The sequence below is a fragment of the Amphiprion ocellaris genome, chromosome 18, assembly GCF_022539595.1.
Source record: "Amphiprion ocellaris isolate individual 3 ecotype Okinawa chromosome 18, ASM2253959v1, whole genome shotgun sequence".
Lineage (NCBI taxonomy): Eukaryota > Metazoa > Chordata > Actinopteri > Pomacentridae > Amphiprion > Amphiprion ocellaris.
This window is the reverse complement of record NC_072783.1, coordinates 28238108-28264761: the sequence shown is the minus strand read 5'-3', so window position 1 is coordinate 28264761 and position 26654 is coordinate 28238108. Positions and strand designations below refer to the sequence as shown.

The window sequence follows — 26654 nt, the reverse complement described above, 5'->3', positions numbered from 1 at the left end:
GTGTCTTGAATACAGTGATTTTTATGAAATATCAAGACTTTTAGCTTATATTTGGTTGTTTTTCCTGACAAAACTGAAAGTCAGAAATGAATCGAGGATGAAGACTGTTTCTTGCCACAATAAATGGTGTAATTTTAGTGATTCAAGAAACAAAAAAACTAAAATGTGTATTAAAACCGCTGGTGGATTTGGGGGTTCAGAGGGTTATAATATAAGAGGTAGTCAGCCCAGAAGAACTCTTGTTTTTTTGTTCAAAAGGGAACTTTTACAAAACAGATCTTTTATATTTTAGACATAATGGAATGAGATTTTTTCTCCCAAGTGGATCAGTGCATTAATTTATCTGTCATGTAATAAGAGCTCACTCAGGCAATCCTTGAGTGATGTCACAGATGAATCATAAAGACGCTAAAAAGTAAGTATATACACATTTAATGGGAATTAAGTTGATCTGATTTTGAGTAACGGCATAGTCTCACTTCAAGCACTCACTTTTTTTAAATTATATAATAGGATTCATCATAATATGATTAATGCAGTACAGTGATTCAGAAATTTCCTGCTGTGGTTAGGAGCACTAATTTCTGACCACATAGAGCATCCCTGCTTTTCTTCATATGCTGCTGATTCTGTGATGTAAAAACAGAAGCATCCAGTGACATTATCGGACAGAAACTCCACCTCCAGGACCATTTCTGCTGACATAGGGGATTCCACCAGTGTAGGAGGACCATCTCATCTTAGCTATCAGCTTTCCCAGTTGTAAGCAGAATGGACACTCATGTTTTTAATACCCCTAATGCACTGAGAGTTATGGAGGGGTCACTGACAAACGTACACACCCTCACCCAATGCAGTCATTTTTTCCTTTTAGTTTCTAAAATAGATCAAAATCACCAATTCTCTCTTCCTATTCAGGTTTTTCTCTCGCATGCACAAAGAGAACATGGCCAGGACATGAACAAGGGATCTTCTAGCTGTGAGGCGACAGTACTAACCACTGAACCACTGTGCAGCTCTATTGCAGCCCCAGTTGCGTTTAAAAATAAGAAAAATTATTTTAATTACATTATTAGCATTTTTGTTTATTAGTTAGTCCTCCTTGGAGTTGTCTTTACAGCTAAATTTGTTGACACTTCACATCTGCAGCCCCGCTCACTTTATATTCAGAATCTGCCCATCACTGATACCATTTTCCTAGATAATATACGCGTATTGTAGATCTGTGTAAGACTTCTATGAGGCTTATTGACCTTTGGCCAGTGAACCTGTGTTAAATTGCACTGGGATAAACTAGGACAGTGGTCTTACATTGTAGTGGAACTGTTTTCACAGCTTTTTTTCTTGTATGTTGGCATAACAACAGATGTAAACAAAGCATCGGGCATAGGTTAGTTCCTGTCACTTCAAAATTCCCATAATCAATTCCAATCCCAGTCTTGGGTCAGGTTCGAGGCATCCCTAATCTGTGTCACCACTGGTGGTCGAAAACTTTACAGCTACATAAAAAGTATAATGCCAAAGCACGTATTCACAGCGTACAAGAAAAACACTGAGCAAAAGAACCCATGAATGTAAAGAGAATGAAGGAGGAAGATGGTGAAAAGATAGAGGGAAAGAGTAGAAATGAAAGTGAAGACAGACAGGCTGTGGCAGAGTGAGACTTCTGCAAACCCTCAATGCTTTCTGTCAACTTTGACAATGACACTTTGCACCATTGACTAAATGTCAGATTGGTTTCTGCTACCAGATGGAATGCAGTGCAGCACAATGAAGAGCAACAGTGGGATGGCAGCTGGCAAACAGTTGATACAAATAACCTCATTTTCTACCCAACAGAATCAGACTGAGGTATCAGGCCAGACACAGGCCGGCCAACCGTCATCGGCCATTTAGAGAGAGGGGATGTGCTCGTACAGCTCTGGAGCCAGCTTTGGGAAGGTTCCTGCAATCCCATTAGTGGTTATCAGCTTAAAATTTAGCCAGCAACATCAACCTCCAGAATATGTTGTTAATTCAGTCCCATTTACACAACGTAATTAAATTAGTGTTCAGTGTGTGTCGTCTTTAAACTCAAAATCAAAATGCATTTTCCCATTTGAACATGATATCGTAATCAAGTAATCAGTCATTGTAATCTAATTACTAAAAAAATTCTGGGTGTGGTGTTTGCTGTTCCATCTTTGTAATGTAATTTCTGGTTCTCATTACATGTAATCAGTGTTACCCCCCCCCCCCCCCCCCCCCCCCCCCCCCATGCACGGTTTGCCTCTCACTCGCACCATCCCCAGCAGTAACCCTTAAACAAAGACCTCTACACAAGGGTACTCGGTCTTTTCTGCAATGTACACAAAAGTACACACATGCACTCTTTCACACATGCATGCACCGCAGCCACCGATGCCATTAGGACCTCCAAATAATAGCTGCACTAATGAAGTGAAGGGTGCATCAGTGCAGAATAGAATTGTTTTTGAAAACAATTGATGAGGTCTACATTGGGTTATAGTGACGAGTCAAAAAAGAGGAGTGAGAAATATTTCTTATTAAAGTGCTCATTTGGAAGCATAAATTATTGTGGATGAATCTCATGCTGGGGGTAACGGGGTAGCTACTGTGCCTGCATCTGTGTGAAAGACATCGCATAGGTTCGCAGCACATTTCTTCTGCCTGTGTGTGTGTCTCGTCTGCGAAATCACAGTGTGCACAAACACAGACAAAGGTTCAAGCTGAGTGTAGATCAAATTAAGATACAGTGCAGGGGGATTGCCTGAAGTTCAGATGAGTGCATGGATGCATGCAGGTGTAGATTAAATTAAGATACAGTGTAGAGGAGCTGCATTATACCGATGAGTACGTGTTTGTTTTGCCTTCTGCAAATGCCAGGCAGCTGAAATGCCTCGGGAGTGATGTTCTGTAAGGTTCAAAAGCCTCTGGCGGCATTTGTCCTCTGTACCTTGGTAAAAGAGCACTCTACCCTGTCCTTGCCTGTTTAACATTAACAGTGAAGAGCAGCCGAGCTGGCTCTTCTCCCCGACTAAGTGTCCTGCCCCCATTAGATCATTCAGAGCACTGATCCTTGTTCTTCAGCCTTTGCTGGTTTGGTGAAAACTTAAAATCCATCTTGATCACACCAGTTAATATTGCTATTGCATATAGTTTCAGCTTGAATGTACTCCTGAGTGTCTGGAAGAAGTCGACAGCAAAACAGCTGTTGGTGACATGAGACGTGACCATAAGCATTAAAGCTGTAGTCACATCAAAGACATTCTTTAATTAATAAAACATACCCTTAGGTCATAGTTTAACAGTTTTTTTCTTAAGTTATTTTGCATTCTGACGGTATTCCTCCCTGGTGATATTTAAGGTGTTGAAAGACGTCAGATGTGTTGCCTCCACCATCATCTGACTGACATTTTTTCACGTAGTACCGTCAATGGTGATACAGTCTGTCTTGCGAATCCAAAATGCTGCAAAACAACCAATGCTGAACTATTTTTAGAGGCAGAGTCATGCTCATTCAGTGTAACATCACTAACAGCCACCTCCTCCTCAGTGGCATTCGTGTCTCTCAGTCGGCTTGCTTCCCTCCTTCGTTCACTGCCTCTCTGACTCCTCTGATATTCACATTCTAACAAGTTTAATTGGTTGTCTGTAAGGCAAAACAACTATGAAACACAATGTGATAATACATAGCTAATGTTTAAATTGCCTTGACATTTTTCCTGTGTTTTTTTGCTGTCCAAGTGCGTGTGGTGTTACTCACCTTGTTTATCAGGTAAATACCTGAAGAGCAATGACGGTGTGGTTCAGAGTGAGTTGTACATAGTTAAGTGCATTAAAAAAATTGAGAGACAGAGTGGAGAGATGCATTAAAAGCGAGATAAAAAGCGGTACAGTCCAATGAACACTGCCATATGTTCCTCCTCATTACAGGCCTTTGGAAAGCCATGAGCCTGATAAAAGACACTCAAGCAGACATACTCTCAGAGCAGTTGATGGCATTCTGTGGATGTTAACAAATCATTTTGCTTGGCAGCACTTCATTTAAAAGACAGACTATTTTGGCTGATGCCACAATATCGCTGCTGTTGTTTTGAAAACTGTGTGAACTTTTAAACTGCGGAGGTTTGAGCAAACTACATGACCTCACAAGACCTAATAAATCTATTTGTATTTTTTGGCTTAACAAATACATATGACAAATTCATGAAGGGCTGTTGCTTCAGAAAGGTACTAAGACAACTCTGCAGGGCCATGTAGAGTCTTAGGTTCTGTATGTGACATTTAGAATAAATGGATGTTGCTCAACAACATCTCGAAATTAAATCAAGTGAAAGGTTGTGTACACAAGAGTCATATGTGATCAAAATGATAAGCCCACACTAGCATTAAATAATACATTAAATTGCCATAATGAGTTGTTGGCAACATCTGCAGCGTGGAACTCCGCTCTGTGCTGCAGACATAGCTGAGAAGGAGGAGCAGAGGGCAGCATTAGAGACTCTCACACTGAGCTGGGTGTGCGCAGAAATTAGGTTAATAATAGGGGCGTCTGGGTCAAGTTTTTTTTTACCTCGATCTGACTGAGCCATGTATTGCTTAGTATCTTCCACACCGATCCAATACCATTTTCCTAGGTAACGTACAGTATTGCAGATTAGTGGTAGTACCTGGTTTTGTCATCAGGTGGAGCCTCTTAATGTTTAATCCTATAGTGAACACAGAAGGTGGTTACTTGGACAGGCAGTTCTGTGTTGACAAGTAGAGAACTTCGTAGGGCTGTAACTACTTAAGGGAATCCGCTGAATTCTCAGTACCGTGCTCAGCTTTTACAGTGTGGTGTGGGGGTCACTGTCGGTCTTTTTATTACCAAGGAGGGGGCTAGCAGTTTCAATGTGAGGGACTCATATGCATCAGCATGTACTAATATGAGCATACAGGTTGTATTGTGTATGTGTACTGTTGTTTCCTGCTATATTGATATATTTTTATATATATGTGCATTGCACCATTAAAGAATAGATCCTTTATATTTCAGCACTTTTGTAATGGCTCTGTGGCTCATTCCAAATTTGCACTCACAACTTCTGTTTTAGAAAAAAAACAGCAAATATTAAGAGAGACAATGCAAGCCGCATATAGCTTTCCAAATAAATATGACTTTCAGTTGTGTTGTTTACTCCAAGGATTTTAAGGGACTAAACTTAGTACATTACTTTTAGATGCCACACTCTGTGTGATCAGGTGAAACCTAAAGTTTGTTGCATGTCACTGTGTTGCTTTGATAAACAAAAGTTTATTAAAAAAAAAAAATCTAATTAACTTTTACAAGCTATCAGATTTTTTCATCTTTGTCAGAAGTACGAAACCTGATGAGGCGCCAACAGCAGGAGCTAATGCGCTGGCACTTGGCATACACTGCTCCTGATAAGAGGCATTCTTGCTCTCAATCTGTTAGCACTCTTCTTCATCTTGTTCACTCCTCTCTGTTTTCTTCACTGCAGATGTGACTCAGAAAACCGTTACCTTGGCAATCCACTCAGAGGAACCTGTTACTGTGAGTAATTCTCCACTGGACAGCTACTTGCTGGAGAGACAGCCCATATGCATTCACACTCACACATAGACACGTACACACACATGCACACCTCCTTGATTATTCTTGGCTATTCTCTCTCTGCTTTCCTTTCTCTCTCTCTCTCTCTCTCTCTCTCTCTCTCTCTCTCTCTCTCTCCACTTCTCTACTTCCACTCTTCCGCTCTGGGCAGATGGAGCATTTTAGCACTTTGGCACCAGGGGCGCTTGTTCGGTGACAGAATGACTTGTCGTGAAAATGTCAAGTGCATCAGAGGGAGTGAGTGATTGAGCTAATCAAGGAGACGGAGGAGTATAAATTCTCCACTTGTCTACTCACTCAATCACGCACCTACTCATTTATTCATTTAAAAAGTCGACTAAATGATAGTTTGACTTGTAAAGTAAAAGGAAAATCTATCAAGGCGTGTAATGCAAAAAAGCTGCACTGTGAATAGAAAAAAATAACATAAAGCCGACAGCCAGTGCCGAGTGGCAGCACATCTGTGTCTCTACTGCTGTGTATACTGTACATGCTGGTGTTTGTGCTTTGTGTGTTTATTTGCATGATGTGGTGTCCTTCACGGTGCTGCAGTACTTACTGATTTGTTATCTGCCTTTCAGCACTCTGCTACTGACAACAGAGCCTTTGCCAAGGTTTTGTCCCTTTTGAAATGCCATAGCCTGACAACAGGCTCAATGAGGGGAAGACAGAAAGCTAAAAGCCTGAAGCTTGTGTTAACCTCTGGACACCACTGGGACTTGTTCTTGAGCTTTGTTACGCAGTATAGTAAACATAACACTCCTCACCATCTAAAAGGCCATTCAGTATAGATTAACACGGTGCACTAATGGTGACATTATCCAACTACATTAGAGTGTATTAGGTGATTTCTCATGGTAACTGGTAATTACGATCTTACTTCTATTATCTGCCAAGCTGTGAAACTGATAGCATTTGACTGTCACATGCGAGCGTAACCGCTCATGACATCAAACAGAAAACTGTCACAGCGGAAGCAATTTGATTTTATGGGCTGAAAAATCACATATTCCTGATGCATTTTTAACTATTTGCTCGTGAACACTTGCACACACAATTATCCATCAGATTTTGGTATAGAAAGGTCAACAAAGCAGCTCTTCAGACAAATTTAAACAGGATGCAAGGATTCACTATTCTACTATGCAATTCAACATCCGCATGTAAAATTATATACCCCCAATTTAAACTAGAAGAAGTAATTTTAACCCTCTGAGCCCTAGGTCGTTTCCGGTCGTTTATTTATTACTATCACAGTTTTACTCACTGTTGGCTCATTTTTAACCACGGCATCTTTATTCTGCACCTCTATGGAAACACACAACCATAGCCAGAACTCAAGGGAACTCAAAAATGTCTTTTGAAAGCATAACAAAGTTAGAATACCATTAATCGTGATTTTTTTTTTTTTTAATTATTATTCATTTTACAAAAAATTTTAAAACCTGGAATTAACTTTTATGAAATTTTTCCAAATACAAATTTGGTGCTACATACTGTAGATATTTCACTACTTGCATTTTTACTTTTATTCAATACTTGGCTCTCTCTAAACACAGCCTGCAGTTCAACCTAGTTCAGTTGAAATAGAGTTGAACGAGGCGACACTGTGGGCTGAAGACTGCATTATTCTTTTAGTTTTTTACTGAATGTGGTTCTTGCTATGGATTTGTTTTTGGCATTTTTTGAAAGAGACATGTAGAATAAAGTCACACTTTATTAATTTAGGTTGAAATCTGACAATTTATCCTGTTTTTGCAATTTATTGCGATGGTAAATGGTGTAATTTGGGAATTTTAAAAACAAAACAAATCCTGTCTATCAGACCGGATGATGGGTTTTGAGGTTCAGAGGGTTAATGCACACATGGTTATATATTCATACAAGTCAGGCTGAGGTTGATAAATTAGACTGTCTTTATTACTATAATTTTCATGCTGGAAAATGCCTCCTGAATATTCAGTCATCCACTGTTTCAGTCCTCACAAACAAAAATACACATCCATGGTACAGTCATAGATACAAATGTACATTTTGTGTATATATTAATGCTTTATACTCATTGATGATGTGATTTATGTATGTACTCTATACATGTGTGTGTGGAAAATTTGGCATAATTTAGTGTCAAATTGACGTGAGAATTCTTTAATAATGTAATACTTCATTAATCACTGTTGAGTATTTGCTATCAGAGTCAGGTAATTCTACTTGTCCTGTGCTTGATTAGAAAGTTGTCCACTCTGATTGCAAATTGGAGTTTCCTCAGATACTTATGCTCTCATTGTAGTCTCTGGAAGTCCCAACTGGCAGCTCAGACTGAGCATATTCTATAGAAGGCTGCCCTCTGTGCAGAATACAGGAGAATATATGACAATTCTTTCTTTTCTTTCTTCCCCAATCTGATTTTCTAAATAGATAATCTCCTTATTGACTACCAGTTCACCTTCAGTCTCATCCAAGAAGATGACAATCACTACACTGCCATAAACTTCATGGCCTCTCCTGAGCAGGTAACTTCTTCAAGAACAGCTCTCACTCAGGCGACAGGGGCAGCGACGCCTTAAATCACTTACATTTATAGAGGTGACATGAGCGCAGCACTCTATCAAATCTCAAGTCATGGACTGTTACATTTAATGATGATGATCGCTGACTGGTGATTCATTTTGATCATTAGAAAGCTACACTTGCAAACTGCCCCAAAAATGGCTTAATTTTAAAAACCTCTTTACATTATTACTTCTTTTGTGGTGTACGTTACTGTAATGTGCAGTATTCTGTGCTTATCTTATGTTGTGCTTAACTGATATTGTGCATTTATGTTCTTCATCTAAAGGCAAACAAGAACTTGGACATGTCCATTAATGCATCCAATAATTTCAACCTCAACATCACGTGGTCGGTGGGATCAACAGGTACTGACAATGAGCTGTTTTTCTATTTATATGATTTTGTAGCAGAAATGCCTTTGTCTGTTCTTGGTTTTCTATTTGACAGCAGACACACATTGAGGAGACATAAACTGTGAGCTTCTGCTGATGCTATTTACATACTGATTCCAGTCATATTAGTGTAAAATGAGTAATCAATCCATTTAAAGGCAGGTTTAGTTGTATACTAAATAGCTGTTTTTTTCTGTCAGTTGGTGGTGAATCAGTTCCCTCACTTCACTCTTTGAAAATATCTTTTTCTACTCCTACCAACCGGCATAGGCCATAAAAGCTGTCAGGATTTTGGCCAAAAGTTGAAAAGAATTTCATTGTTGGGGACATTGTCTCAAGAGTGACATCACATTTAGATGCTGTAAGCATTTCAATAAAATACCTATGATATTTTAGCCGTATTGGAAGATCACCAAAGCAGTGGATGCTCACCATACTAGCCTTTTAATCCACACAAACTAAGGCTCATTACATGCATTTGCTTTATTTATTCTCATGTCAGCACCACAAAAAAAAAATGCCTCATGCACTTGCATCCACAATATTCATTGAAATATGTCATTCAAATGGAACTAGATTGCATTTTCACAAACCCATGTTTAGTCATTTCCATTCATTTTTTTAAAAAAATTGCTTGTTATGACAAAATGTGATGGTGTTAATATACAATTTAATTTTCAACACATTTGCAACTGTCACTTAGAATGAGGCTTTAGAAGTTGAGTTTTTAATGTAGATTTGCTTTAGCTTTTTTCTTTATTGTGTTTTTTTATTATTATTAAGGTAATCCTTTAGTCAGTCAGTATAAGAGATATAATAGGAACACTAAAGCACCCTCTCTTGTTAGTGTGTACTGTGTCACTGTTGAGTGGATATTATAGGTCCCTTGAGGAAAGACACCCAAGGACACTGCAGTCGTCCAGTGCCACTGTTTATCTCCTGCCCTCCCTCTCCTCTCAAGTCATCTGCCACTTTCTCCATCCCCACAACACTGACATTTTCTAGCCACTAAAACACGTTAGCCTCCCGTGCTCCTCTCTGCCACTTTAACCTTTTCGGAGAACCGTCATTAATATTTGAAGTTGGGTCCCCTTTTCCCCCCGCAAAGATACTGTGTCTCAGAAGGAACGGGAGCCTCTTCACAATCGACGAGAGCATGAAGCGCCTTTAGGTGGGGGTAGGGGGGTGATTTCAATTAAGATAAACGTGCTCACGTAGCCACACTGAAGCTGTCATTTTCACTGCTTTTGTTTCAGAGATGTGGGTTGGAATGCCAATGTTGAGGAGCCACTGACATGAGGAAGAATGAGAAATAACTTGGAACATTTAGATGGATGGAAAATAGACTTTTTAAAAGCATGTTGGTCCTAAATATGTTAATTTTGGCTTCATGATGGTTATTACAAATCATATATATATATATATATATATATATATATATATATATATATATATATATATATATATATATACTTCACTTTTGCCCTCATTGAGTTTTATTGAAAGAAAATTCCATTATTCTGTTTTGAAATCTTGTCATCTGACATTAACTCTGACATTTTGGGGCAGATAATAACACCCCGCTCACAAATACTGAGCATAAACAGACACAAACAAGTATTAATAATTAATGACATTATCTTAACAGACTTTGCTCTCATGCCGTCTGCTACTGCACCAAGGATATTTAATACAGAATTCTTGAAATATTCTGCATACAGTCGATGGTGGTACAAATGATTCACATGATGAAAGTATGTTCACATGGTTCAGTCATTACCTATAGTCAGCAGCAAGTCCTGTCTCACGCTGTGCTTTTCTCCCACACCCATGTTCATTTAACAATGAAATACGGCCGGTGTGTGTAATTATGCAATAAAGCACCACTCTATTATCGGTCCACCAAAAAGAAGTTTAATGCAGTTAAGACATAATAATCATCGCTCCTGAGAGCTTTCCTGTTGCTCCAAACGGCTTAGTAGACCCATTAATGTGTTCATAATAATATGTTGCAGCTCCATCTCCGTATGTAGGTGCACTATCTGAATGCTAAATGGCAGTGTGCTGAACGTGAACTCTTTACCCCAACAGCTGGAACCATCTCTGGAGAGGAGGTGCCCATTGTGTCCAAAACCAACATCAAGGAGTACAGAGACAGCTTCTCCTGCGAGAAGTTCACCTTTAGGAGCAACCCCAACATTACTTTTTATGTCTACGTCAGTAACTTCTCATGGCCCATCAAAATCCAGGTAAGGACTGAGCCTGTGACCTTGGACTGACTCATACGAAGCAGATAACTCAGTGAGCTGATCTTCTCTTATATGATGTGCTGTCCTTGTTTTCAAATTGCTCACATGATATACACGCTGTGTGGAATAATCTATAAAGATCCCATTTACGAATAAGCAGTCTCAGTTCAACATACATAAAGAGAGCGGGAACAGTCGTCTTTGCAGATGCTCCATTGTTTCTCCAGTTGATTTCAAGCACTACATTGTAATTACATATTTAATGAGCTGTAGTTAGCGTGCATAGGTGCACAGCTGTTTTTTCACAGACAAAAACAAAGCACGGTTAATATTTTTACCCCTCTCTCTGAGTAAATGAGATAGAGGCTTTGATTGGTGAACCGGGCCAAAATACAACACAGAAAAATAGTCTATTTGCTTTTAGTTATTTTGGGGTTTGCAGGAAAACAACAATGACAATGTTGTCCAAAATGCTCATGGGTTAGTCTTGAATCCAATAAAGGAAAATGAGGCTGAGGCTGCTATAATGTGGCTGACTGCTACAAAATGACAGACTGAGAGCGATGAGCAGTGATTCATTGTAGGGAAACCAGTGAAGTTAAGGAGGAGCATCAGGCCAATACACTTAGGCGGTACCTTCTGAGCTGTGATTCTGACAAACAAACAAGGTCTCGGCTTAGACGTAGATAAGTTCACTGATGACTACAAGGCCTCAACTAACTACAAGTTTCTTTTCAATTCATGTAAAGTTAAAAAAAGTATTAATTATAGAGGTCACAAACTATAGTTTTTGAAGTTGAAAAACTACAACTAAGCCAATGTAAAAATCTAGTCAAATCTAAAATAATAGTATGATATGGTGTATATTAGTACTATAATGTCAAAGGTTTCACTTTTACAAACCCACAGAATGATCACTCAACTGTGCAGCAACAATCTTACTGCTAAATTTATACGTTTAGGAAAGAAGCAAAAGCTTTTAAAATGAAATGTGATACAATGAGATAACAATTATCATTCCTAATAATAGCACATGCTACCCAGTTTGCTAATTAGCCCACTCCTAAATATTGATTTTTATATTCTGTCCCACCATTTCACATTGTAGATGACTGGACCACCTTGGTGTAATAATATCTTTGGGGTCAGTCCATCTGTGGAGGTGGCCCAGTAATAGTTTTCTATTAGATTTCCTTTCCAGCAGTCACTTATTTATTATGGACTGGCTGTAGCTGTTAAAGCAAATAGCTTCTGTAACAGGATAAGGTCTGTCTTTCCTTGCTTGCCTTTATGATGTAGACTGGGATGAGATAGGGTAGAATTTGAGCATGCACTCAAGAGCTATGTATTTAAGGTATGGGCGCATAAAAGTAAGCATTTAAATGTGGATTAAGATATTAAAGAGATTTTTGCGTTACATCATCATGTGTTCGTATTCTGCTCCGTGTAAAAAAAGTCCACTTGTAACAGAAGAATGTCCTCAAATGATGCAATTGATTGGCTGAGATGGATGCGTTGAAATTCAATTAACCCTGCACATATTGCTTCGACCTCATATGATGTGAAAAGCAGGTTTGCAAGCGCTAAATAGAACTGTCCCTTTTATTTAAAAACCAAAAGAAACGTCTGTGCAAAGTGTGCTTTTGAGTCATGTTAGCCATGTCAGTGAGCATAACATTTCAGATCAGTGATTCTCATTTTCTTCTTAAAAAGACTGGAAAAAGTCAAAGGTGGCAAAAGTTTGGGATAAAGTTGCCAATAAAGAACATTAAGCCAGTGAAGACCCTGCTCTCCTGTATAATCTTAAACATGTACATACCTCTCTTCTGTCAATTGATGAAGCCAAAAAATCTGCTGTTTGTTGCTTTTAATTTATAGATAATAAAGGAATAGTTAGAAACAAGTAGAGCAGTTTAGAAATAATATACCTCCTCTAAAAGCACAATTTGCACCCTATTACCTAACCCTATGTGTTGCCGATCAGACTCGATACTGTTGCAGATGACGTTGTTTGTGTGTCTGAATGCTTTCAGGGCTGAATGCCTTCAGAGCATCAACAGTATATAATGACCTATCACTATGATGTGACCTATCATATAAGATTTAGCTGCCAGGGCTGTGTGTAATCTGTCTTTTAATGAAGATGAAACATGTTTCTGACCCATTATTCACTGGCCATTATGCCTTTTAGACATGAATACACAAATGGGCTATATAAGGGATATCAGGGATATGTGTTATTCACCTCAGTGGCTGCAGTAACTTGTCATGTAACCTATGGTCCCATTAAAGCAATGTTCTAGTTTCATCTGCATATAGAATTATGTTGATTTGTGATGGCATTTGTCTTTGTATCTAAGTATAGAGAAGAATTTAGCACAAATTCTGACGAAATCAGGCAAATTTTAAACTATATATATATATATATATATATATATATATATATATATATATGATTAATACTCTCTCTCTCGCCCGTAAGTGTGCAAAAGATTTAGCCAGTTGATCAGATTAATTCTGCCGTCTCCTGGCAGAAACTTTCTGTTTCTCTATCTTGTTTGTGTCTAGGTCTGATACATTCAAGCAGACAGATTTTCACAGGCAGCTTCAGTAGGTCCTTTCAGAGAGCCTTGTCAGTGACCTTTTAGCTGGTCCACTTTGTTCTTAATGGCGACTTGACCTCTCGACACCATATCATATTAACCCCTTCACAATGTTCCATATCAACAAGGGGAAATCAGTCAGAATTCACTTGACATTCTCTAGGACCAGGCTGTGTATTTTGACCCTCGAAATAAAGTAATACTATACCCACGTTTTTGTTTTTAAAAAAAAAAAAATAATAAAAAAAAAATATATATATATATATATATATATATGTGTGTGTGTATGTTATTGTGACATTAGAATGAGGTCCCATGATCAAATTTAGATTTGTTATATTTTAACCCTCTGAACCTCAAAACTATTAGGTTTGAAAGGTGTTATTTTATTTTTAAAAAAAGACAATTACTGAAACTGTAAAAACAGAAATAACTGTTGGGTTTTTAACCTTCCAACAGTACATGAATGAATGTTGTGTGACATTGCTTCGCTGGGAAAATCGACAAAACCTGAGCTTAAAATTGTGGAAGTTCATCAAAATCCTTTTATTCTGCATATCTGATATCAAAATTTGCAAAAAACTAAATGCATTGTTTTGCTTGAATCAAATTCTGTCAAAACAACAACAATAGAAATCTGTGCCTCTTGTGCAATCGTAAATCCTTTCATGACTCAGCTTTGACCAACAGTCAGGTGACAAAAAAATCAGCGACTGAACTGCAGGCAGTGTTTACACAGAGCAAATAGAGGCAAGAATGGAAACAAAATAAATATGTAAGCCATAAAATATCTATTGTATGTATTGTCATATTTTTTTCTAATTTGGTAACAGCTTTAGGCACTTGGAAAATGTTGCACATGTAGATTTTTTGCATTTTTTGTAAAATATCTGGTTAATTAAATAAAAAATATTTATGTTTTTTATGATATATGGCATTATAACTGTGTTATACTGCTCAAAAAGCATCTTTGAGTCTGCTGCATGTCATTCTTCTGCTTTCTTTCCCCCACGTTTCCTGTCTCTCTCCATTGCCACTTTAAAGGCAAAAGGCAAAATAATGCCCCCAAAAGAAACTCTAAAATATAAAGATTTGAAATTGCTATTATGGTGTTTGTCTTAATAGTAACTCGTTGTCTTCTTTTCCTCTGATAGATTGCTTTCTCTCAGCACAACAGTATCATGGACCTTGTTCAGTTCTTTGTGACATTTTTCAGGTAAGTGTGTCAGATATTCATACAACCTAAATATACACATTCAGTCGTTTGTTTTAGCCCTTAAGTGTTCGTCGGTCAAGAAACATTATCCTCCACCTCGTCATTCTCCACTCCGTCTCTCTGGGCTTATTGAGTTACTTGAGCCTGTTTGGCCAGTTCTGTTAACCGAGTGCTTGTAAATGCTTCTTGTGTCTTCAAGGCAGTGATTTTCCTTTTTCAAGTAGCAAATGAACTGCCAGTAGCAATTTAAATAGGTGCATATTTCTCTGCAAGTGCCATCGAAAGAGAAGGCGTGGGCGATCAAGATATGAGGGCTCTTAATGATTTTTCATCCTGAGAGCTGCGATGGAAGTCTTTCATCATTGAAATGTTTAAAATGAGTCAATTGGGCTGTCTAAAAAGCACATCAAAGTCTGAATAAGTTAAGAGGATGTGAGTATAATTGCAAAATTTATGCTTTAAGTTACATACTGGCCTCTTTGAAAAGCTTGAAAAGGAGTTCACTCACAAAGCCCTGCTTACAGTAGTCATACCTGTGCTGTTCTGAGCATCTTTGATCCGTAACAGTGCAGGCAGTAGGTCGGGTTTTCTGTTTGTGTCATTGGTGGGGGCAATAATTTTCATGCACAACGCTGACTTACAACCGTGGTGCAGTTTCTGTGTATATGTTCATTTTCTGATGGACGAACATTATCTGTGTAGGTGTCATGGAGGGAATAGAAGACAGTCTTAGCCCAAGGCACCTGCCCATCATTGCCCAGTCCACAATAACTTTCCCGAAAAGCTGTCACACAGGCAGTTATCTTCTGCCTCCGACTGATCAAATTACAGTTGAATAGCCAAATTCAGGAATCCTTGGAAGGAAAAGGGAGAAGGACAAAGCTTATTTTATCTAAAATGTGTCTGACAGCTGCTTACATCATTCGCACAGGAAGGCTTTATGAATAGGGTCGCAACACAGGCACAAAGTAGATACAGTGTTGGTGTTTTCTCTCGGAAATTGTTGTTTCAGTCACACTTGCTAAACACTGTTTGCTTTAACTGGGTTGCCTTTTTCAAATTTGAAAAACTGTTGAATTTTCATGCTGGTTTGCTTTCCACAGCCAAAGGAACTCAGTCCAAGCTTTCCATAACACGGTACACAGCTTTGCCTTTTTTGCCTGCCTAATTTTGTGCACCTACTTCCATTAGTATGCATTGGATTTTTTTCCCCCCACATTGCCAGGCAGGTTATTTTAATTCTGCTGAGCCTTTGTCTCCATTCGTGTTGTCCAGTTCTCAGTGACCCATAAACTCTGAAAAAGTGAAAGGCTTTGATGGAGTATAAAGCATTTGTGTGTGTGTGTGTGTGTGTGTGTGTGTGTGTGGGTGTGTGTGGGTGTGTGGGAGTTTTGAGGAGGGATGAACCTGCAGGAAACATAATCAGCCTGATGACAAAATGTCAAATCACCCCACAGGGTTTCTAAACCTCCTTGTAGGAGAGATAGAGGGTGAAGAAATGACAGCGTGACTTTTCCTCTGCTGTTGTTTTCGCGTCTGAGTTGATTCAAGTATCAGTTCACCTTTTTTACTGCCTTCTAGATACCCAGTATTTTTCCTCTATTCCGCATTGATTTGTCACCCTAGTGACTTCATAAACAATGTCGACTTTTACAGTTTTCTTTATGATATAATCTAGTTTGAGTCTGATTGTTTTAAAGGTTCTGATTAGATAAACATTTCAAAGAGGATGCTGTGGTATAGCTTTATTAGATTTTTTAGGAAATATTTCCCCAACTTCACTGGTATTTGGCATCACACTGAACTAAACTGTGAATAGTTGTCTTCTTATTTTTGATATAGCATTCTTATTTTCTGCTTTGTAGCAGCCATAAAAGCCCATAGAAAGCAGATATAGACATACATTGATTGTTTTCCCTTGTGATAACTCTAGCCATGTGCCTACACAAAGGAGAATGTGATTAAAAGAAAGCAGCAGAACAGAGTTCAGTTCATTATTGGGAATTTTCTTGTGCATTGTATGACTTGACTGCAAAGAAACTGAAATATTTACTCTACTATTTAAGTCACGTAATGAAAATATAAGTACTGCTTTGAAGGACAGTAGGAAATTTAGCTTCCTTTTATGAACGCTGCTAGGTCGACAAAAAATTCACACCTGCTGTTGCTCACTCTATACATCACCTTATTTTATATCTCTAACAACCTATAGAAAATAGTTTTGTATATTCACTTTTTGTCCTTCATTCCCTTCAGTAGGGACCGCATTGCTTCTTTTATTAACAGCAGAAGCAAACAGCAAAGGGGATTTAAGCTTCTTTAGCGTCTAAAATACAGTCGATGAAAGCCAAACTTCTGTCTAGGAATTTTTGTCACTTCTGTCACCTAAAAATCTCATTTAAGCCCCGCAACCCCTCCTCTCCTTTCACTGTTATCTTCAAACATGTCTAAGCTGCTGCAAGTACTTCTAAAAAAAAATCAAACAGAGCTTGTGCACCTGTAAAATAAATTGTGTGACCATGATATTTGAAGCTCAGAGTTTTGTGCCAGTCAACACTTAAATCCCACTTTCCTTTATTATCACCTTCTTCAAACATCCTCTCCAATGGTTTTAGCAGGTGTGGCAGTCTAAAGTTTACATATCAAACAAATTGGCCTGTGATATCTGAGCTGGTTCATGTGTCTCTGCTGAAATGTGCTTATTGGATCAGTCTGCCCATGATAGAAATGTGGTACGTCCCTAAAGACAAGGCCCTGCTGGGCAAATTACCGCATGTTTTTTTGAATCCAGATAGAATTATCTTTGTTCCTGGACGACAGGAACAAGTTAATGTTTCCTTCCAATTCAGTGAATTGAGAATAATTAGAGGAAAATTACAAAATGCTTAGCCCTTTTTATTTCTAGTGGACAAATAAAGTGTTCTAATTTGAGGTTATTTAAAGATCATTTGTTTTCTCAGACTGGTCGAGTTACAACAAAAGTGACACCCGACAGTTTCTCCTGACCACAATGCATGCAAACGAAGCTAACCTAAAAGACACAGACAGAAAACATCATCCACCATTTTCTAGAGCTTAATGGTTAAAACTCACTGTCCACCCTCTGTGAAGCTCCTATAAAGTGCAGAATGTCTCTTTAGCACATAATAATCTTTACATTCTCATCTGTCACAGGGATAATGAAGTGGAAGCTCTCAATCAGTCATATTTTTCTGTCCCAGTAGTGCTCGTACTGAATTTCCCTTGACTAATGATTGTGCTGTTGGGTTATTAATTGAAGTAATCGGCCAAAATGTTCAGTCTACTGAGAAATTAATGTGCTATTTCTTTCATATCATCTCCACTGTTTTGTGTTTTCTTGGAGTTGGAAGGAATTTTGTGGATTCCCATCCACGCCGTTTTAGCCACTGGTTCATGGTGTCAGTGCTCTATAAGAAATGCTCACAGAGTTTAAGCGATAGTTCACCATTTTTGGGAAATGCGTCTTAATCACAGACGGATAGAGAACCAGTTAGCTTCGCACAAACACTTCAAATGGGGGGAAAGTAGCTTGTCCAAAATTGCAAAAACTAACTAGTTAGCAAATTGTATGTTTTTTGTTTTATCTGTACAAAACCAAATGGTGAAAACAAAATGTTTGTGTACTATATCTTGGTGTAGAGGTGACCCTTCACAGGTTGAACTAAAGAAATTCTCTGCTTTGACCGATTCCAGGCAAAATACAAGAAATGGTCTTGAACAGCTGCACAGACACTGTTCTCCACCAAGCCTGCATTGATCATTTTCTGCATTTAAATCTGCTTTTATACTTGTCCAAGCGAGTCCTGTATCAAGGTGACAAAAATCTCATTCAGGTCGGCTGCAGGTTTTGCTCTCGGTAACTGCTCCGCTCAGTAAACAAAAAGCCTTTAAAAAACCCGATGGTGGCCTACCCTAGCATTATGTATGAAAAATATAATTTCCACTGACAGCTGTTATTACTTAAAGTCATCTTGCCTCACATTGCGCTCTGTCTCTCATCACAGTTGTTTTCTGTCACTACTCCTGGTGGCAGCAGTGGTGTGGAAGATCAAACAGACCTGCTGGGCTTCACGGCGGAGAGAGGTGAGTCCATAAAACACTTCTGTTGACATGTACACCTGACCATGACAATATGTAATTACCTTCCAATTACCTCTATAGAAAAAGTTCTCAGCAAATTCAGAACTGCTGCTGCTGGCGTCTCCGTTCTACAGAAACACTTTTAGACAAGGATGGAGAAGTTTATCGTCACTTTATTATTATTTCTGCGTCAAACTACATTATATTTATTTGACGTGCATCAAATTGAATTATCAATCAAAACCCAGTAATATGGTAAGCAAGATTTGTCCCCAAGTCCTGCAAATTTCTTTTTTGTTTGACTTCTCTTGCTGGTTTGTGTTGGCACTTACTCCTCTCCAAACTTTATTCATTTACAAAGTCCAGTGTGATTAATGTTGTCTTCTGCTCTGTAGGTCGTAGCTGCAGTTACATTACAGGAAACTGACAATTTTCATCAGATTTCAGTCAAAATTTTCATCCTGTTAGATTCCAATTTGACCACTTTGATCTGTTCAGCTTGCCCGCAGCATCTAATTATTATTGTTTAAATTGTGTTCTCCTGTATCACAGCTAGCCCATTGAAAGGCTAAGATCATCATGGCAGCATTTCTGTTTATTTAACCTCTATGTCAAAAACCTTACATTTGATGGTTTCTGAATATTTGTCAATGTCAGGATTATGCTGATGACTGTTCTTAGTGTCTTATCATTAGATTAGCATGATTTTACCACATTTCTGTCACAAATGTAAATTGCCATCTCTGTAAGCCACACACTATTTTTTGTTTTTGAGAAACACATCCTGAAACAATGACTCTGAAATGTGAAGAATGCGTATAAAAGGAAACTTCTTCAGAATAGGAAAGAGGTATGGTTGTTTTTTTGTTCTAGTCTTTTGATTTAAATTTAAAACCATAATCAGGTTGATGTAGAACTGTAGGAAAACATCATCTAACAAACACAATGAGTTATGCCATCTGATTGCTCAGTTGCCGCCATCAAGCTGGGAATGTCTGTGACTTAAAGTGTAAGATTCTCAGCATGGTGCTCAGAACTTATGTTCCCTAGAAGCTTTTTGACAGAGCGTTTGTGTCTGTTAATAGCAAATTTGTCAGCGTCCTGCTATTTGATTTATTATTTTTTTCAACATCAAATATGGTCAGAGTAAAGATGATAATTCAGATAGATAATGAATTTAAGTGTAGTGGGCCAGTGGAAAGATGTGTGAATGAAGCAAGTAGAGATACTATGAATAACATAAGGAAAAGGCAATATCAATCATGAATATTCAGTGTTGGTATGAAAGATGAGGTTGAAAAAGATGGGGATGAAAAAGGGTGAGAGATGAGATGATTGGCAGAAGAAATTATAAAAGAGGCTAAGGAAGATACTGTGCAGGAAATTGAGGAAGAGAGTGAAAGTATGCAAATTCACTGCCCTTAACCCGCACTGCATTTGGTGGCTTCTGGTTTCTGTAAGAGCAACTGTCATTTCCATCACTTCTCAGAGAATCCTGTCTTCTCCTAGATGCTGTTTGATACTCAATTGCAGGAGGTTTAATTTGGTGCACATCCAGCCTTATGACCTGCAGTCTACTAATAAAGCTCTCACGATTTATTTCCCCTTTGGGGATGACATTGATAATCATAGGATCTGAATTTTATATCCTCTAATTGATAAATGAAAATAAACAAGAATGATAGCTGCCACGACTCCAAATCATGCCTATCCAAAAAATTAAAGCCAATAAAAATTAATGCAAGCAGATGGGCTTGAGCTATTAAAATTCTGCTCACTTTTTCTGTCTGCTCTTGCCATTCATTCCATCTCTTTGTCACTGTCCTTCAGCTGCCAGATAAAAACAAATACATAGTTAAATAAAAAAAAAGTTACATAGTTTAATTTCAGTGGGTCGAAAAATTTTCTCACAAGATGTTTTTCGGGGAATGAAAGATTTCAACATCAGTTCATATCAATGAATTGGTTAAAGAATATAGAAGGATATGAAAGAATATGGAATTGGATTATACACACACACACACACACACACACGTGTGTGTGTGTGCGTGTGTGTGTGTGTGTGTGTGTGTGCGCGCGCGTGTGCGCGCGTGTGCGCGCGTGTGCGCGTGTGTGTGTGTGTGTATTTTCTTACTCATTTTATATCAGGATATGGTATGTTTTCCTTTTAAAAGCATGATCTAATCATTAAAAACAATGTATATACTGTCTTGCACTCATTTTTCTTCTTAAAACTATCCTGCAATGTACATCAGCTGGGATTTCTTTCAAGCTCCAAAAATGAAGCTCTTAGAGGCTACAGTTTGATGAGAGTGAATTCTGTAGCTTCAACCACAGATCTGACCAGCCGAGGGTATGAAATTTTGATCAAATGTTTTTCTCTTATGCAGTCAGACCCTGTGGACACAGACAAATTTATGATTAATTTCAAGTTGTGTTACTGTCACATGGTTTTGTGGTACAGGGCTTTATAAACCTGTGAAAAATAATACCCAAAGGTTCGTGTTGTGGCATTTTCAGGTGCCCTACTTTTAAAGAAACATTATAAAGAGAGACTGCGTGTTGGTAACCTTTTCCTGAAAGCAGTAACAGCCTAGAGGGTGTTCTTCAGTGCTGTTATTGGTACTTCAGCTTTGCAAGTAGTCTTTAACTACTTCTCATGTGGCAATTCTCCTGGGCGCTCTTGCGTAATACCAGAATCAGTAGAATCATTTTAGAGATCATTACAGGACTAGTTAAGTAAAAAGGTTTTATGTATCAAATATGGCATCCAGTGCATCACTTGGCGACTTGAAGCACTTCTGTTTGAAAGCGTTTTTAAAGCTATAAGGTCAAACAACAACTTAAAGTCTGCTTACCTCATCCTGCTGTCTTTTGAAACTTCTCACATGGCCTGTTTTCTCACCATTTGTAACAATACCTTTTGTTATCACACTAGAATAAGCAGATCAGTGTATAATTTGTTCTTGCACATAAAAAATACAAATGATCCAACTGGAAAAAGAAGTCGTCTGAACAACCTTCAGCTTACATCTTCTTCTTACTTTTGTTTAATACGGTCTTATTATCAGTGTCTGACAGAGTGCAGACATAATCAATCCTTCTTTAAAAAAAAAAACACCCACAAAACAAGGTCTTCTGTCTGTAGCATTGTCTGCTCTGAAGACAATTACACAGAAATCACTTACTTGCTTAGGCGTAGGTGTTTTGTTTGTTTTACTTGAAACAGGGCATTAAAAATACTGGTCTCCATTTTAAAATGAACGCTCATTTATCTTAAGGTACATGATACAGCTGGCAAAAAGAAAAATATAACTGTAGATGTCAGTTCAAAGATAAGTCGAGCAGATGTAAATTTTTTCACGTTTTTGACATAAATACAGACGTACACTGCCACAGTTTTGATTTCAAATGCATGAATACAAACAGTCAGCATCATTGTTATTCTTTTGGTATTTCCTTTCATATAGACAATATAAAAAGGCATTTTATTAGTTTTTTATTACCAGTGTCATCAAATTTTACAAGCTCTTGAGCAGTGTGCATTTTACAAGAAAATAGAAGTGTTAAGTCTTAGTTTCTGACTCAGCTACCAATGTATTTGATCATGTGTAAATATAATTCTGTAGGTCCATAACATTGTTTTCTTAATGCAAAGTCTACAGATAATTTCAGACCAAGCAAGTAGAGTAGTGGAATTCAGAATAAATTATTTGCTACACTGCTTGTAATAGTAAGTACTTTATGTTGCATAGAGAGTCTGCCACATGGTAACTGATGTGAAGTTATAGTCATGTTGCGATTACTCGTTTGTGTTGTGACAGAACTTGGTCTCATCGTATCACATAAAACTGATTCGGCGCTGCCAGTCTGGTCTCATCGGTGAACTGATTTTCTCGTCACTGAACATTGTGTCCGGTTAATTTGAAGGAGCGTGTGAACAGCCCTTGCACTTAGGAGACTTGTCCAAAATAAGGGATGGAAGGATTTGGGCTGGGGGCCATCTAAGCCTCCATCTGACATAAGGCCGTGGAATGAATGAGTCTTAATGAGGCTTTTAGAAATGGCACAGACAATAATGAGACTCTGATCCAGCCAAGTGGCATATGGATGTCTGATACTGATTGAACTTTTGACTGTTTTTTATTGGTTTTCTGGTGTGAAATCTGTCCTGGTGCTTCTGGGTTGTGCTCCATCTAAAAAGCAATATGTTGATGTGAGCCAGATTTTCAGTGCAATTAAGGAAACATATTTGACACAAGTGTTTGTATATAACCATGCAGTCATTATCTATATGTGATTCTGAAAATTAAGTGGGAATAGAGGACAGAACAACAATCACTAAGAGCTTCCCAGAAGTGGCGCATGTGTTATTCCTGGTATTGACATAATCTTACAAAGCTGAGTGTTTACCACATTAAGGCAGTGATTTGAATACGAGCTTTCTGTTTGTTGGGCACATGAAAGGACGCGGTACCAAAGGTGCAGCTGCACTATTTGAATAATTTTAGCTGGGGATAGGTGACGAGACTTGGATTCTGACTGGGGACAAAGGGAGGAAAAGACAACAGCTGTAAATGCCACGGAAGAGGACAAGGGCTGACCTCTTTGAAGCTACCTATGGGGGGAACAGAAGGGAGGGGGCGCTGACATTTCACGAGACGACAACAAGAAGATGTTCTACACACCAACATGTGCATTTATCTAATGCACCCCTTGTACACACTTGCAGCATATGGAAGTGCCGATGGTTACTGGCTTTCGAAAAATTCAACGCTGTTATTGAGTTACTTTAGAAAATACCAGTATTTTACTATTACATTATTATTGCAGTGTAGTAAGTCCCCTAACTTTTCCTCCAGTACACTAACAGATAAACACCTTATTTTTTCACCCACCCTCAATCTACTAGACTGTTTCAGATAAAACATATGGTTCTCAGACTGTATATTTTAATGTGTAGCATATTAATTTGTTGACATTGTAAACATTTTGCCCACTTAACATCAGCATGTGAGCATTTTTAATATGAAAATGGCTTGATGCATACATTAGTGTTAACCTCGGTCCATCCGTAAGTCTGAAAACTTATCAGGCGCCAACACTGTTTATTATAGTCCTAGATAATTCTGGGAAATAATCACAGTGACAGTCATTTTAACTTTTCTTGTGGCAGTCACAAGGTAAACATTTAAATACATCTCTGGCATTACAGTGCAGTTTACCTAGACTGCACATATGTGATTGGCCTGTGTCTCGCTAAAAAAGCTTTAGTCAAGCAAGGTTTCTTTCTGTGTTTTTTTGTTGTTGTTTGTTTTTTTGTGTTTTTTCCCCACGTTTTCACCTCCTGATGCATTGCCAGACTGGCCTAATGAATATTTTTTGTTTGTTTGTTCTGTTTTGTTTTTGCTACAGCCACCAAAAGAGTCCCCTGAGTTGTTGTCGTGTGACTGTTGGTTGTATCTCAGTCAGTAACGGCTTCTCAAAGGACTGTAGACATGTTTTTTTTTTTTTCTTTTTCTTAAACAGAGTCTGAGTATGACAAGCTATTCATTCAGGGCATTTTTTTAAAAATGAGACATGTACAATACATTGATTTTGATGAGGTGTTCTGATTGTTAATTAATTAAATTTCTAATTTGAACTTGCTTATTTTCCCAACTAAATCCAAAAATCACAAGTAATTCAAGAACTGTCTGAAAGTTGATAGTCTGACGATTCTAAATTGTTTTTACAGTTTCTTGTTATGATAAATGGTGTCATTTTGGCACCATTTATGAACCCCAACGAGCTTTGGGTTTCAGAGTTTTAAACTGGTCACTGTATACTAGTGCTGTCACAATGACAGAGTAGCACTATACAGCCATTGTGGTCAAAAGACGTTATGATAAGGATATGGAAAGACGGAAAGAAATGTGAGGGGAAAAATGTTATCCATCAAATTTATCTTTAATTTTTTCTTTTATTTTTCTTTGTTTATTGTGTTTTGTCCTTTTTTTGGCAAATGAATTTTCCTGAAGTGTAGGGAGGTGGAGAGAGAAGTGTGTTGCTCCCATGTTGGAGTGTCAACCAAATACTCACCAACACTTTGCTTCATCTTCCCATTATTTACCTTCTTGATCATTTTGCTAATTTAAATTGTTAAAAATCACTGTTATTAAAAACCCAACATATTGTAACACCTACTGTAATAACACATATGTTGATCATCTAATTTATCTTTAATACTTGCATTGACAATGATAAAAGGAACCCTTTACTAACCATATAATTTGCACGTTGTCCCTCCGCAGACTTGGTAGTCTCGCGCTCTGCTCTTGAAGAGCTCAATCAGCACTCATCGATTGCTGCAATAAGATTATCCTACTCTTAAGCCCCTTGTCACCTTGATTGTCCTTTGTGCAGTTTAAAGTTTGCACTCAAATAATTCCCTCTGAAGTTACAGATGCAGCGTGACTGTGATTAGTACTCGACACCAAGTTGGAGCTGTATTACTACTTTACACATTATATTCTATGATATTTCCGTCTTTAAGTTCCTCAGCTCACACACTACAGCTCAGCAACACTGACATCATATCAGCATGATGTACAGTGGCAGTGCGCTGGGATGGATATCTTCATGTGGTGATCATTAATCACAGCATGAGTGTAGATTGTCAAACATACATCAACATACACAATAATAACGTGCTAGCAGGAAAAAAGTGGCAGCTCAGTATTTTGTTCTTACGTTTTATTTTAACGTGTGTGTACTGAGTTTATGTGATTCTTGAGGACAGCGCCGGTGGCTACAGCCAGTGATCTTTGAAAGGGACAGAGTGACCTGCTTAGGTGTAGAATGTGCTCAGAGGCGGGATGACACCTACCCTTTTATAAAATCCAGTGAAGGGAACAAAATGCTGTATTCACTAGACAGATAATTCATGCACTCACTTGCCAAATTAATCAAGTTGCACAGCAATGCACTTCATGCCCACCCTTATCAAAACCGTGAATGGCTCCAGCTTGTATTCTTGACAAAATCAGTCTGTCATTGCACAAACGTTAATTGGTTTTACAGAGTTCACTCTTGCCTTTTGTCGTTGACTTAGTATTCATCCCTAGAATCTCTCCGGTATTGTATTGGCCGTTTGATGATTGTATTCCCGGCACATTTTTGATGCATGTTCTGGACACAGAGCAAAGCGCAAGCGTACCCTGACTTTGCCTCTGCTCTCTCCTCATGCTTTAAATGAATTCGGCAACATGATAAATAACATTACTGCTATCTGACATTTAGGATGAATGTTGTTGGATTTGAAGCTTTTGTGTTGGAAACCATAATAAGCCGTGAGCTGTTTTCTTGTTTTGCCGCAACCTCGCCGGGCCCTCCATCCTGCGTTTATCTTTTCGAAAAGGGCAAAATTTCTCATTTTGACCCATGGTGGCCTAGCAGCTCAAATCTATAGGTTTTGTATTGCCGGTTTGATGGTTAATAGTAGAGATGTACAACAATCCAACGTGGGACTTCAGATCTAAAGTTTAAAAATCAGGGCTACAAAAAGAAAAATCAATCAGGTGATCAATCTCAATTTCATCTGGCTGTTGTTTTTTTTTTTTTTCCTCAGCTTTACCTCCCCTAGGGAATGTTTTCACAGCGAGTCAACAAAGCCTCTAGTCCACTCTGCACCAGCGAGTCTGAACAAGAGTAAAGTAATGGCTGAGTCTACAAACTGCTTCGACATGCGTGTTGCATCATTTATGATTGTATTTGCCATTTTTAAATTTTATTAAACTACACAGGGAGGCAAAAAGACCGAGCATTTAATAGATAAATAGTGCAATTCAGGCTGCTGTATTCATACTGACTAATGCTCCAATGATCTAAAGTTTCTGAACATTTCATAAAATTAAGTAAACAGCAGCTATAATATTGTGT

General features: G+C 38.2%; 1 protein-coding gene across 1 annotated transcript in view; it reads left to right on the top strand.

The window, feature by feature from the left end:
- The window catches only part of atrnl1b (attractin-like 1b), a 71009-nt gene that overhangs the window by 26785 nt on the left and 17570 nt on the right, over positions 1–26654 (top strand). Inside the window, exons 21-26 of the mRNA XM_023276985.3 lie at positions 5508–5560; positions 8039–8133; positions 8460–8538; positions 10657–10814; positions 14572–14633; positions 18659–18737. Of these exons, the coding sequence (XP_023132753.2) occupies positions 5508–5560; positions 8039–8133; positions 8460–8538; positions 10657–10814; positions 14572–14633; positions 18659–18737 (526 nt within the window). The remainder of the gene's footprint in view (positions 1–5507; positions 5561–8038; positions 8134–8459; positions 8539–10656; positions 10815–14571; positions 14634–18658; positions 18738–26654) is intronic.